This window comes from Lepeophtheirus salmonis, chromosome 4 (assembly GCF_016086655.4).
Source record: "Lepeophtheirus salmonis chromosome 4, UVic_Lsal_1.4, whole genome shotgun sequence".
Lineage (NCBI taxonomy): Eukaryota > Metazoa > Arthropoda > Copepoda > Siphonostomatoida > Caligidae > Lepeophtheirus > Lepeophtheirus salmonis.
In genome coordinates, this window is record NC_052134.2 from 18,786,122 (window position 1) to 18,802,417 (window position 16,296).

Consider the following 16,296-nt stretch of genomic DNA (forward strand, 5'->3'; position numbering starts at 1 on the left):
CTATCCCCAAAGACCAAACAGAGGATGGAGAGTATTCAATCATATTTTAAGAGACCCTATGCTATTTATTCTCCGCAAAAATATTACTCACCCTGGGGGGGATGGAAAAAACAAACATGTTTTGTCATAAATAATATTAAGCGAATTTATAATGTGTTATTATTTATTATGAATTTTGAACAAAATTCGGACAATTATCCTAACTCGCCATTTTCCACCATAGCAATCTTCTACGAGCAATTTTTCCCAGGGCAGTTTTCTTAGTACCAATCTTTATATATTTTTTCAAAAATAATAGACATATATATATTGTGCTAAATTATACCGTGTCGGTATAAAACAAACCTTGGATAATTGATCCAAATACTACAACTATCCTCGTATTGCCCAATGTTTATCTTTAAAAAAAAGGACCTAAGAAATTTTTTTTACCTTTTATGTTATTAACTAAGCAATTAAAAAAGTAAGACTTTAATGGATGAATTTCATATAAATGTACGTACATTGTACATATATTTGCTCTTAGTCAATATTTAAATTCAAATAAAAAAATAAAGACATATTAATTATGGTTGAATGGTCTTAAATAGCTTATGTTCTGTTGAATGGTTTTTTGTTTTTTTTTAAATTTACATAATATACTCACATACAAAAAATATATTTCTTTGTGGGAAAGTATAAACATGAAACTCTTTATAGAAGCAAAATGATTTATCTCAAATTGAAAATATGTTATACTGTATAAAATAGTTGAAGAATATAGAAGTTATGATCGACAGACATGAAATCAAAAAATATGATATTGCCTTTGTTAATTATTATATCATTAGTAAGCGTGTAGTAAAAATATATCTTGCACCTAAGATTATATTATATTTTTGTCAGGAAACTCAAAAAATAAAGTTACTTATTTTAATATAATTAACTTTTTTTCAATTTGGTGTTATAAAAACTCGAATAAATAAAAAATAATTTAGAAACTTTTTTTAATGTAGTTAGTCTCTGTAGAAATTGAGTTGCATTTTTATATATCCCTAGGGTTGTAAAAAATATCTTATAATGCGAGTGTGATACATTTTGTAGTCACAACTTAAACAGAGTTTGTTTTTATTTTCCTAAGGTGCTATTATTATAATTTAATTATTAAGGAAGGAACCTCTCAGTATAAAGTGGGTGTGTTCATGGATGGCAGGGAGTAATAATAAAGATTTATAGGGAAGTATAAGTTCTTGTTTGACTAAGATTATAATTTGTGTGTTTGTCCATTCTAGCTACAGAGTGTTTTTCTGTTTATTTCCTTCCTATCATACCCAAGGCTGCTATTGAACTTTTCAACAAACCCCCTAACGTAGCTAAATAAAACCCAAAAATTAAAAAAAAAATCAACAAGAATATTAATATAATGAGTTACTTTCTTATCTTTATTCAAGAATTATAGCAAGTACAGCTCTTTACTCTTCTCAGTTACCATTATAACCGTCATGGTTTCGTTGTTCCCTTTCTATTCCTTTATTCTCTGGTATTATAAGATCAATTATATCATTAATTTTTTAATGCAAGAACGTATTTTAAGCCTTTCAGAATTCCAAAAATTAAATTTTCCTCCAAATACTTATATAATCAAATTTACCGGAAATTTTCTTGATGATTTTTTGACATAGTTATCAAATACTGTCGATGATACAGTTTATATATTCCATAAATCAGTTTAGTAACATCCACAAATGTTATATTAACGGTAGTTCAAACAATAAATGTCTAAAACTATCACTATAGTTTGAAAATATTTCACCACATGTGAAAACGTTTTAAATCATACACTTTTGAAATCTTTTCAAGCGTGTATGTAATATAAAGCATAAAACTACATCCATTATGTACGCTTAAATCAAATAACTAAATATAATATGTTTTCTAATAAAGTAACATAAAAAATATTTTAATAAACTTATTATATAAATTCAAAAAACACTTGATTTTAGCACTTTTTCAACAAGCAAAACATTTGTAACACTGGAAATTGTTAAACAAGAAATTCGCTTTTTACAGATTTAGTATCCATTGCTCAAATTGAAGATTGGTAAACTCATGCATAAAATATGATAGAGGATATATGATTTATATCCCTAATTGTCAGAACTTACAGTAGGTTATTAAAAAAATATGTGAAACAAAATTAAAGAGTATTGGTGTAATATAGTGTTGGTTTGCGTCTGAAAATCTTAGACCGGTGAACAACTATTAGGATTTTAATGGACCAAACTAATTTTGTCCTTTAAAAAGTTTGGTTAGGTCTACATCGATCCCAAAGAAATATATTGTCTTGACCAATCTTACAAAAAAAATTGTAATGAATTGGTCTAATTTTAAACTTGTTTAGACCATTTCTATAGATGAATTGTTGATGATGTCATTAAACTAATTAAACTCATAAACTAGAATAGGGGAGAAAATTGGCCCATAGAATATAGATATATACCGAAAAATATCGGTCCATGATTTGAAAACGATTAAATTTCCGTCTTATTCTGATATCGGCGTCTGAATAAAAATATCGGTCCAAATTGTTCTAGGACCTTGTCTGAACCCTACTTTAAGTGTATTAACTCATGGGGCATTCAATTTTTTTGACGGAAAAAAATAATTTATTTGATGTTTTTCTGCACATACAAGACATACAAGATACTAAGCTTCGTTAGTCTTCTTGAAAATACGAGGAAAGATTTTTTTTTACACAACAATGTGGAAAATTGCAAGTTAAATGTATAATTTGCATCACTCGAAAAGATTAATTTTTGTTTTGCATAGAATATGGTTTCTCAACAGTTGACTTTGTGCATAACTTTACTAATTAACTGTATACTTCAAACATATATTATTTCATGCACCAAAATGAAGCAAAGAAATGAACAACAGGTTGTCATAGGATTATTTAAATATGCTATATAATATATATATATTATTAAGTAATTTATTTTTTTAATATTCATTTGAAATTTAAAAGCCTATGTGAAAAATGAAACCAAAAGGAAAATAATTTAAATGACTTATTTTTATCTTTTTTAAAAAACTTTGTTTCCAAATTATTTTTTTATTATTGATATATTTTTTTTTAAATTACAATTTATTTCAGTACAACTTAACAAACTAACAAAATAAAAACATTAATCACCTAAATAATAGTCAATAATCCTTAATACATACGTAGCGATAAAAAAATCATATAAAAACAACCAAATAAAAACTAAAACCTTATTTTGTTACAATTTAATATAGTTTTTAGCAATGTTTCCCACTGGAACATTTATGGCATCATTAAGTGAATAAAGGCAATATTGTACTTTCGTTATAACGGCATTATTATTATTGATATAGTATATAGATCATTTTTATTTAAGAAATATATATAGGTATATATGTATTATGTACAAGTTGCTATTTGTAAGAAAAATAACGATATTATATTGTTTACCTATTTGAAGAAGGAGTTCATTATGATGAAGATCTTGTTCTATCTCATAAACAAACTAATACTTGTCTGTAATTATTCATAATGCATACATTATTTTTTTTATGCTTATTGAAAAATGTATTTGTTTTTCTTCCAGATTCGTATTCTAGAGAAGATAAGAAAGCGTATCCAGTTATGGTTTATGTTCATGGTGAATCCTTTAAGTGGGGCTCTGGTAATCTGTGGGATGCCAGGATACTTGCTGCTTTTGGAGAAGTTGTGGTTATTACATTTAATTATCGACTTGGAGTTCTTGGTAAGCTATCTATAAAGCATAGTGAGCTATAATAAAACTGTTCAAAAATATATTGTTAAGCTTTTTGAGTTAGGAGATATTAATTTTTTTATTGGGAGTTTATTTATCTCAGAGACTTAGAGATGTGAAAAATCTTCATTTTTTAAGTTATTGTATAGTTTTGAATAGAAATAGTTGTTAATTGGTGTGATTATGTTACAAAATTAAGCAAAATTAAAACTTAAACATTCTAACCCTAAATCTTTAATTAAACGATTCAAAATTTGAAATGCTATCTTTGGATTTAAAAAATTTTGATAACAAAAATTAAATTAATGTCATGAGTAATAATGTAATAAGTGTCTCGCCAACACAGAGCAAGCTAGAATGATTTGTTTCAAAATTTAGTATAGATTACATTTGTATTCTTTCGTGAATTATCGAACATTTGTATAAACAATTTGAAGGTGACGTTAATGTACATAAAATAGCCATAATTGATCATCATACTAAAAGATGATGAATTGATAGAATTTATTGGAAATGCCATGACAATCTTGTTATGTATTTAGTATTATAAATTTATATTGTATTAATCTGATGCAGAGGTTAGGTAGAATCTCATATGATAAATATTCTGACATCTATAGAGTATATATCTACATATATATATGTATTCGTGAGTATTTAATAAATATGTACTGTTCATATACAATATGGTGCTGTCTGTAGGATATAAAAAGTGCTTGAGAACACTCGAGAGAATAAAGTTTAATCAAGAAGTTTACGAGAAGAAAGATTGAGATATAGATTACCTGAAAAATAAGGAATTCGTTATTATCAAGAAATTTTTTTTTTATACAAAAGTCATTTACCAAGAATGGTAAATTATATGATAGGATCGAACATCTTAGGATCCCTGGATATAAATGATCAAAGTTGCTAATAAAACTATGGGGATCGGATCATATAATTGAGCTACTGGAATTAAAACGTGAGGCCAAGGATCAAGTAGTGGAAACAACGTCTATGATTAAATTCAATGAGGAAATACAAAAGCCAATGGAAAGTTTATATATAGAGAGAAAAATAGTAATAGCTGGAGGCAAAGAAAGTGTTGCTAGAGATATACCAAATTCTATTAAAATTTCTTTCAAACAACCTGAATTATTACGGGGACATATGAATCACAAGGAATATATAGAATGGAGGATGTATTTTGATGAAAATAGGAAATTAGCAGGCATTACAAATTTTCCACAAGAAAAACAATTGGCAAATTTGAGGTCATTTTTGGATATGAATATGAGGGAAAAAGTAAGATTATCAATGGGAATACCGCATGACTATAAGATAGAAGTAACTGATATTTTGGGTAAAATTGAGAAGCTTTTTCGATCCCAATATAATTTATTTTAAATAAGATCAAGCTTTACTCTATATGTTAAACGGAAGGACAGACGTTAGATAATTTTTTTGTAAAAGTGAAAAAATGCTAGTCTTGCAGAATTGAATGGTAAATGTGTAACAAGATGGGTCTACAAGAAAGTATTAAGGTAAAATTGATCGTTGGACTTCACGAAGAAGAAACAAGAATGAAGCTTATTGCCAATCTAGAGATTGAAAGTACACTTCAAAAAATCGTCCATATATGTAAAGCTGAAGAAACTACTAAAAAGGATGACCAAAGTTTAAGGAAAATAGTTGTTAAAAAGACGGTCAAGCACGGGAGTGAGATCCAGAAATTGAATGAGACAAATGATAAGAGTTTAATATGGAAGAATACAACGGGAAAAAAAACGCCTTAACATAGGGAAATGAAAGAAATAGTAGAATCCAGTTTTGTACAGAAAATCTTCTTAAAAGACAAGAATGTGTAGAAAAGGAAATTCCAAAAACTTCAATGATCATATAATGATGATCGGAAATTTTTTATGCATCAGTAGAGATTTTGGAATTTCATTAAATAAGGAAAAGTTTGAAATTGCTAAAAAAGAAGTTGGATATATTGTTGAAGTAGAAGGTATCAACATCGACCCTAAAAAGACAAAAGCTGTTGAAAAGTTCCCTACTCTATCGAACATCTCTGAACTGCGTTTATTTTTGGAGATAGTCAATCAAATGGATGGGTTTTCTAAAGATATAGCAAAATTTGCAATACGTACATTATTATGTCCAATAAGAGTTTGTATGTAAATAATAAATGTATTATTCGTATATAATAAATACATACAGTAACAGTTCATCTGCAACAAGTCTCTTAAGTCAAATAAAGTTCCGAGCATGGGCTAAGGTCAAGATATTTTACAAGGTCTGATATCATTAAAAAATAATTCTTGATTTGACATTTTACAAATGATTAACTATGCTCCAATTATCCTGAAAGCATTTTTTTTTTTTGTCATAATTGATTTGTTTCGTTTGCCAACATATTCATATTCTATATACAATATTTAAAAAACATATATCGTGCCGTTACCTATATTGTATCATGCAACCTTTCCTCAAATAAAAAAAAACAGAAAAAAGACTCCCAGACTATTACTGACATATTATTTATTGACCATTTTTAAAATGTACTATAATATTACTTAGTAATATTTAATTGAAAGAGTAGATATGTATTTCTAAGTGACAGCCAAAATGTCTTCATATAAATAACAAAATGGCCAATATATATATATTATAAACGACTAGGGGTCTACAAGAAATTGTATTCTTGTTCTATTGGAACAGAGCATACTTCTGGAATAACTTATTACTCTGTTTATTAATCAAAAAGAATACATTATGAAATAGCCATTATGTAACAAGGGAGATGAGGCAAACGACGGCTGACAAGAAAATAAATATGGTATTTTTGTGTTCGCAAGGTAACAACGTGATATATGTATATATTTATTATTATTTTTTCAGGGACGATATATCTGTAGTTCAGTAGATATAAATATTCGACCATCAGAATTGCAAACTACCTATTAATTCATCTAGCGTTAACCATCAAAGAGCACTTTTCATGATTAGGAAATTTTCGTATAATTAGTTTGATAACTATAAAATTCGGGGCACGGTTTTAGACTCCAGTTTGGACCAAAATATCGTGTAAGAAAATCCGTCACAACCAACCCAAAAATAAATCATCATTTATGAGTACATTTAGTTGTTTTATGCCTAGTAGTTCCCTCCTCAAGATTGAAAGAATAATGATCACAGCTTTGGAAAATAAAAAGCAATCTCAGATTGCAATCTTTAAAAAAAAATTGCACAACTTTAGGTCATATTTTATACAACTCTAGACATAATTTTAATTTTTATAAAATCTGAGTATTATTTTTAGTGTGAGAGTTTTTTTTTTTTTTGTGGTTTGCAAAGTAAACATATTTATTTTTTTCTAAATATGTTATTATTATATTTTTATTCTTGAGGAGCTGTGTGTGCTCATAAATGATGGAGATCAACTTTGAGGATTTGTCGAGGCGTTATAGGTCTAAGTCCTTGTTAGACTCTAAGAGATAAATTTACGATCGGCATCGGAGTAATTTCTGTCTATGTTTGTGTGGTATTCTTTAATAAACTCGTCGCTAGGCCAGGGGCCAGGAAGACAAGAACGCTGGGAAGAAAGAATGAGGCTTGATTAAGATTTAACAAAAGAGGTAATAATTTCTATACAAAGGCACAATAGACACGTGGACTGGCAACATCCTCGTGGAGATTCACACTGAAAGTGCATATGTAAAATAAGATGAAAGTAAGACAAGTTATACATAATCAAGTAAATAAAAGAGTAGATTTATATTAAGGGGTCAAGCGGGTTGAGCACGTGGACACTTCAGATTGTACATGATAAAGCGTAGGATTTGCATTTATTTTTTTTCCTCTCATAGCTGCTTGCTGTTTATCTAATAAAACGTCATGACAGCTAAGATGCTCCCCTTTAAAACATTGTTACAATTGTCAGGGTTACCATGTAAAGTTCTGTTATTTTAAATACATAGGATTTAGAACCCTACATATATTTGACTAAATTTTGTCGTGTCTAAGCCAACTTATCGCCAGATAATTTAGCCAAAAAAGGTTATAACTGTCCCCAGTCTCCCCAATATATTTTTTCATAATATTTTATTGTTTGTATCATTAGAATACCCATTATACCTATTGCACCGTGTGCATATTAAACAAAAGTAAGGATGATTAAATACTATTTCAAAAAGTTATTTATAATTTTATTTCATTTCAAAGCTTCTGTGTGTGAGTTTTTTTTTTTGTTTTTATTTTTATTAGAGAAAAAAAATAAGATATATAATAGCGATATATATATAATATATTCCTAAATATCATACTTGTGAACTTTCAAATTAAATTAAACTGTTTTAATTAACGAAAATAAAAATCATTAAAAGAAAGAAAGAAAATTTCATTTTTTTACCTATTTAAAGACATAATATTATACAGAATTAATTATTATTCATTTATAATGTGTTTTTAAACGGGTAAAACAATGGTAATGCCATTTTTGTGTTTTTAGAACTTAAACGTGTCAAGAAAATCCTTTAATTTTGATCATTGCATGTAATGGATTAATAATAACTTTAGCCTAGTTTTTTGTACTGATTGATGTAGTAATTCTAAACTTACTTATGGAATCTACTCGGTAAAAACAATTTTAGGGTTTGATGATGGGTTGAATGCAAATAATTCCTCTCTTCAGTTGGCTCACGTCAAAGTTATAAGCCAGACCTTCTAACCTTTTTTGTGACACAGATCGCTTTTATCATTAGAAAATATGTGGACCGACATTCATTTGATCTGTCTGTACTAGGAATGACGTAATGGTCATATTTCAAATATTTTGTTGTTGACAAATACCTCTCCTCTTTTCTCAAATCATAATATTAAAAAGTACTTGAAACGTCCTAAACGACCCAGTGGCTAATTTTTCGTGACTCGGTGGTTTGCCATTTCTGCTATTAAGCAATGGTGAAACAAAGACCACATTATCAATATTTGTTTAATTATAGTTGGCAATCCGACAACTTTTTTGTCCGCTATAGTCGTTGAATATACTTATTATTATTTTTTTTTTGTACAGCAAAGTCTTTATTTCTATCCATATTACTAAAGCAAAGTTTACCTGTATGAATGTATGTTCAGAGGCATGTAAAGGCATAACAACGAAGTCTTATTAATGAAATCTCGCTGTTGTTTTGCATGTAGTATCGAGTGTGTATACAGGGTACACAGTATATTGTGGTTCCTGATGTATATCGTATACATATTTTTGATCCAACAATGTATTGATAATAATTAAGTCTCGTAGACTCTTTGCATGTAGCATCGAGTGTGATATCAGATGTATGTCACATAGTAATATAGTATTAATAAAAAATGGAAGTATAATATACAGGGAGCACTGTATAAAATTAAAAGCATCATGTAGGCGTTTAGTTCCCTTCATATTAAAAAAGACAAGTAATTTATATAAAATTTAAAAAAATGAATGTGACTTTAAATGAGGTTTAGCAGCAAGTTAAAGTACTTCATGGTTCATCAAATTATATTAAACAATTTTTACAAACTATGATTATAATTTTATTCTTGAGGAGAGAACATCTAACTATGTGTTAGAGTGATCATTAAAAAAATAGTTATTTTCTATATTATTAAAGAGTAATTTGTATGTTCGACGATGCCTAAAAACTCTGGATAATGCCGGATGCTACCTCACGTTAATGTTATAAAATAGAAATTTAAAAAAAAAAAACTAGAACAAGAACATAATTGGCATAGTTATAAAATGGTTGGGGATAAAAGAAGTGTATCTGGCGGCAGACAATATTAATATTGTCCTAAGATTTCTTCCCTATATTCTGAAAGTTTTTGAGAATTAAACGCTTTATAGTTACTGAAATTTTCCCTCAATTGAACACTGCTTCCTATCAGTCGGAATACCAATTAGCAAAAACGCCTCTCAATATTTAGGCTCAAAATCTACAATACATTTGGAATATATTGTAATAGAAATTCTTTGCTAATTTTCAAAACTGGGCAGTGAACAAAAACGTGTTTGATATTGTTCTATATACGTTCATAGCCTTTGCAATATAGTAAAAAACTAACTAAACTAGTCGATATCTGAAACTGGGAGATAAACTTCTGACCATCATTGATGCTTTTCAAGGACAAATACTCCTCCTGTCCTATTTTTGAAGAAGATGTAAGCTCTTTATATGGTTCCTAGTGATAAGAGATGCATCTGTAGATTTCGAAACTTCAGATGTAAATTTAATATATCAAGAAGTAAGAGGAAAGTGGCGCTTTGCTGATCTCTGTAAATGGTAGTAGAATCTTCCAGTATTAAGAATCGTTTTTTAGTCCATATCTTGTAAGGTAAGAATGTCAGATTTAATGACAATCGTTTCTAGCTCTCTCGGTTTTTTTGTAGATTCCTAAAGAATAGCTTCTTGTTTTCATTTTGACGGATGATATCTATTCTGCTATTGGAATGAAAGACAGGTAATTTAGTCGATATAATAATTTGTACAGCCGCCTAACCCATAGTGCCTTATATAATAATAATTGAAACAATATTTACTAGACCATAGCAATTGTTTACAGATCTCCGTGTTGTTTTTGTACTTTCCTAAAGAATGCCTTATTGTTTGCATTTGGTGGATGACATCTACCAAGCTATCGGAATCAATCCACTTCTAGACTATACTAATGTTGCCTGATTATTATCAACAAACACTGAGAATTGATTTCGAATGTGTAATGACTTCATAATTGCCAATATTTTTTTTAACTTTTTTAGCAGATATTCCTGTTTTTGTTCATAAATGTTTTAATCTTTTAACATGATTTTTTCCCCCAATCGAATTTTTTCAGCAATCACAAATATTAAATAAGGACCCTTTAAGCATGATTTCAGAATTATAGGTTTTGTTTCCTATTTTGACTTATGTGTTGATACTGATACTACTTCGTCCTCAGTACCATTCATACAATCATGAGCAATAAAATCCCACTAATTATTTATAAGAGTTGAACCATGTATATTTAGATCTCGTGCTTAGTTATCGTCTAGAAACATCCAAATAAATACGTGATAGTGATACATTATGATCGTTTTCGATATGTAAAAATGTATCACCAAAATCTAATTTATATAAGTCAATGTTATCTAAGATATTAAGACCCGCAGAGGGTTTTCAGCTATATAGAGAAAAGCTGCAAAAGTGTATAATGGTTGCATAGTGTCCAGAAAAAAAAACAGTAAAAATAAAATGAATATACTACTTTAAAAACTTATTTATTGTATGTTTATTAGTTATATTATTAAATTGAGTTATAAAATACATTTCATGTATATTTCAATATATATAAAAGAGTTTAGTTGATTAGGTATATTGTCTAAAAATATCCACAATACGACGTAAATGACGCAATGATGCGATGCCAAAATATATTGCCTATTAACTCGTAAAGTAATTGTAAAATGCATATAATCTAAATCTAGTCAATGATTGAAAATAGTTCAAGGTATTTATTCATTTTATGAAATGAAAGCTACACTCAGTATTTAATTAGAAATCATCATTACTATAGCTATGCATTAATGGTTTACGAGGACAATATTTTGTCAATGAATTGTTTTTCTCTCCATCATTGTTATTAGTTATTTTAACCAAATGAGTAAAAAAGCTCTTTAAATTCTTTCTATATTCCTTCCAGTTATCTAACAATCTTTACATCGTTTTATTCAGAATTAATTTAAGTTGCTTCCTTTCAACTTTTATTTTTGATCATCTGAATATGATAATGTCATTTTACAAATCGGTTTGTACAGTCCCATACAAAGTGTTATCTCCAATAACATTTTGCACAGGTCATATCTTGCCCAGCATAAGTTATTTCTGGTTTTGAAGACCTTAATGGAGATCAAGCCGGGTATTTACATTTTAAGGTAATCTTAATTACTCTTTACGTTATAAAACAATAATATTTTTATGACCAGGGCATACACAAATTCCAGGAACATTGATATTCTCAATGTCATAATTAGTTGGTCAGTTAGGAAAATGGCCATTTATCAAACTGAGGCCTTAATAAGCCTATTTTTATTTACTTTAGATTCTATAGTCCTTTTTAGATAATGTAGTTAGTTATATTAGACTGTATTTCCGGCCATCTGAAGACATATTTTTATTTATAATCTCTGTAATATTCTGACCTCAGACTGTCAACCTCGAACGATATCCTTGAAATTAGAATGGGTCACTCAGAAAAGATCTTTCAGGGAATGGAATTGCAATAACTTTGCAGAAAAAATCACTTCTGTCTTCATATATACTCGTATTGTGGATAGTCTTTAAAACAATCACAAATGCTTTAGTCCTAGTTAAATGAAATTGAATCCAAGATTAACAAAAGACACGAATGGTGGTATAAACACTAAGCTTTTTTCTAATATACTTGAATATTACTACATAACTAACCACGTATCCTCCATTAATTATTCACTTTTAATTGAATTTATAAGTAAATTCTACAAAAGAAAGAAATATTTTGGTATACCGAGGAAAAATGATAAAATAACGATATCTCAAATGCAACATCTTATGGTGACATTTTATATATCGTACCCTAGAAAATGTCCTCCAGCTAACAGTTGCGTTTCGCCACATATTTTTATATCTCTGGTTAATGTAAAAAACAGATAATATAAAAAGAAGAATGCAGATGAAAATCTATAATTTAAATTCATTTGAAGTAGCATATACTTTGAAAATCTCTTTGAAGCATAAATTTTTTGAAGATGGAGTGAACTATAGCATTTTTGGCCAGATTGACACCGATCCCACCATAAGATCACAGCATATTTGAGAATTATAATTAAGAACAGATTTACGGTCGCTCCTAGAGATGAAAGTATACATTAATTTTACAAAGACAATTTTTGGGTGAGAAGGAGTAAAAGCAATACTATAATAAAGGGGAACAATTAGAGGGTCAAAATTTTCACAAATAGAATTAAGCCAAGAATATAATTAATTTTTGATCTCAAAATCCAAAACTGATCTCAGTTTTTCTCTGGGTCGACGGGTTTCATAAAAGAGTAGAGTGGGCTCTTTTATTGGAAAAGGGGATTCCAGGATATAAACATGTGAAGAGATCTATTCTTATATGAGCAGAAAATTTAAATATTCAATGTATACTTAATTAGTACAAAATAATTATTTTGTTTTAATTAGTGTGAAACGAGAAATTATCCTATGAATTGTATATGTTTATTACGGGGTATGACGTCATTATGAGTAAATTGACATCGTAAAAAATATAAGATTTAAGATTATGCTACATATTTGTTTGTACACCCCCTAAAAAAATGGGATCACTTCAACAATGCCACATTGAACTAAAGTCCTTGGAGATCCTTATTTTTTAAATAGGTATTTTTTAAAATAAAAGATGGATTTTCTATAATATGAGCCATTTTACTCCTTATCACTATGAATGATGATTAAGTTATAATGGTCTCAAGAAGAGTGTTGTTTTTTATCATTTTTCAACCTAAAAACGGAAATATACCGAGTTCAAAAGAGGATACAGAATCAATAAAAACACTCATAATCCTAAAACCCCTTTTTAGATCAACTTTATTCATCATACTTCAATTTGGTGATTGTCTTAATGATGAAAATGTCTCTGAATGATAATAGTGTCGAATTACTATAATCTGCAATATTTCTGAAACCTGACGACCTACAGAAAAAATGAGATCAGTTTTGGATTTTGCGATCAAAGATTTATTTTATTCTTAACTGAATTACATTGGTGAAAATTTGGTGTTACCCTGTGTAATATTACCTCTTGCTTAATCGGTGCAACTGAGTAATTAAAACAACATAAAAAAAATAAGATTGTGTCAGAGAAATAAAAATGACATATTTTGACAAAAAAATTGCATTTTGTTCTTCTGTAATGCACATGTACCAGTGATTCTAATCGGGAGCATTTTGGGTATGCTAAAAAAACGAAAGTCAACATGGTAACCCTGACAATTTAAAGAATGTTTTGGAGGAGAGCAGCTTAGCTGTCTTGACTTTTCATTAGATCAGCTACAATCAACTGTGATAGGGACGGGGGGATGGAAATAATCAGGGACATATGCAAGGATTAGAGCAAGGATTTACAATTGTAACTCTGCAACAAATCCTAATGACAACAGTTTTGTGAAAAAAATTCCCATTTCAGTTTTCTATAATCCCCAAAAAACGGGTCAGTAAAAAATGCAGCCAATTTTCATCACTAAAATGTGCTATAGAGAAAATAATACATATAGGTAAGAAAGGGATTTAGATTGGAAGTTCCGCATTGTCAGGCTGCAGTCCATTAAAATATTTAGTTTCCGATAATAAACGTCATCTTGTAGAAACAGAACCCTTGAGTTACGAGTGTTGGCGACGGAACGTGAGAGCCAATACAAGTTTAGTTTTCTTGGGGTTAATTGCTTTGACTGATTAAAAAAAAATTAAACTCGTAAATCAAAGCATTAATTTATCTCTTAAAGTATTATAATTTTAACATCTTCTAAAGGTAAGAAGTTGATGGGTTTACTTTTTACTACACCAAAGTAAATCGGAGGTGAACATAATTTCCTTCATTGGAATTGCCGATTATATTAATGCAACAAAAAACAACATAATAATTATTTCCCCATCGCATGTATCATTACAAAAATAAAGTGAGGGACCTGACATTTTGAAGATAGTGTTTTCTTGATATCCTTTTCCAGAAAAACAGAGAATTTTAATCAAAAGACGGAACCTTTTAATAAAGAAATGTGTACCTATATAATAGCTCTGGAACAATACGGTACATATTTATAATTGACTTTCTAACTAATGGTCTTAAAAATAAAGAAAACACTGTTTTTTAACATTTAATAATACAATATTATCCTTTAATTTCAAGTAAGAACTAACAATATTTTGAAAATAGTAATAAACCTGTCGCATATAATGTAATTCTATTAAAAATATACCAAGAGGCAATTGTGGACGTTTTTTTCTCATTTTCACCCTGAATTAATTAATACACATATTGACCCTAATTATCAAAATAATTTAAGACCTGTGTAATCACTTCTGAGTTTTATTATTTTTTGAAAATTGTATGATCATTTATTATCAAAGGCTAAAAACTTGCATAAAACCCCAAATATGATTTCTTCACTATCCATCAATGAAATTAAACAATTTAATACTTTCAGCAGACTTTTTTTAAATTAAACATTGTAGTATTACAATTACTCTATCTAACCTAAGAATCTTTGTTGTTTTTTTAATCATGGCGGATAAGTTGCCTTGCTTTTGTGATATGGAAAATTAACAAGTGACAAGAATGACCCTTACAATGTCTATTTTCTTATATATTCCCCCCTTTATCAATACTTTTTCTGCCATCAAAAAAACTAACTTTGGTAAAGTTTGAAGCCAGTCTGGTCATTTTTAGCACGATTCTGGTATTTCCTGTTTTATTAAACATAACATATCATAATTTAATCCTAGTTGAAACGATAGTTGTTGAACAAAAAGGAGAAACATTATCTTGTGTCATGTTTGATAAAATAGGGAAACCGCAAATCAAAGCACATATCATAGACCCCTTAAATAATTTAAAAGAAGGTTCATAATATTTTGTACTGATAAAGAGAAAATATATGTTCTCATATTTGGGACAGTATACGAGAACTAAAAATAGGAAATTTTTGGCAGAAAAATACAATTTTTTTAATAGTTTTATGGCCAGAAAGACCTTACACATTGACAATGTCCTTTTTAAATTTAAATTTAAATAGAAAAGGTTTTTGTGTAGGAGAGAAAAATATTTACTTACCTGAATACAGGAATTTTTAGTGACCCTACTTGTGCTATTTCTTAATATTTTGTTTTGTTTTTGTTTTTATTGGTCAACTGTTTGTTATAGTTTATTTTTTTCTCCAAATAATTGGTATCGGCCCCAGAGAGTATATAATTGCCAAGCTCTAATTTATGCTACATATTTTATATCAATTGTCCATCATTTTCAGGATTTCTCAACTTAAATGACTCGCCCCTTAGAAGAGGACAAGTAGCTAATTATGGAATTATGGATCAGATGGCCGTTTTACAATGGATACAAGAGAACGCGGAGAGTTTTAATGGAGATTCTAAGCGTGTAACACTCTTTGGACATGGCACAGGTGCAGCTTGTATCGAATATTTAGCTCATTCACCAACAACTGTACCAGGTAATAATTAATTTCCCTTTTAGAACATTAATTTATAAGGATGTATCGGTCCCAAAATTTTGAGACCCGTCAATCCTGTGCTAAATTTTAAAGATGCATCCAAACCCGACACAAAATTTGTCTCATAAAACATAGAAGAATCTTATAAAATTGAAATCATCATGTACATTTACCAGTGGTATCATCATAAATCAATCTTCTATATTTTAAATAAGCCTAATTTAAACTTTAATTAGACCTAAATTTTAAAAAAATGGC

General features: G+C 28.8%; 1 protein-coding gene across 1 annotated transcript in view; it reads left to right on the forward strand.

Moving 5' to 3' along the window:
* Positions 1-16,296, forward strand: part of LOC121116571 (neuroligin-1) — a 437,035-nt gene that overhangs the window by 418,728 nt on the left and 2,011 nt on the right. Inside the window, exons 3-4 of the mRNA XM_071887683.1 lie at positions 3,609-3,767; positions 15,838-16,038. Of these exons, the coding sequence (XP_071743784.1) occupies positions 3,609-3,767; positions 15,838-16,038 (360 nt within the window). The remainder of the gene's footprint in view (positions 1-3,608; positions 3,768-15,837; positions 16,039-16,296) is intronic.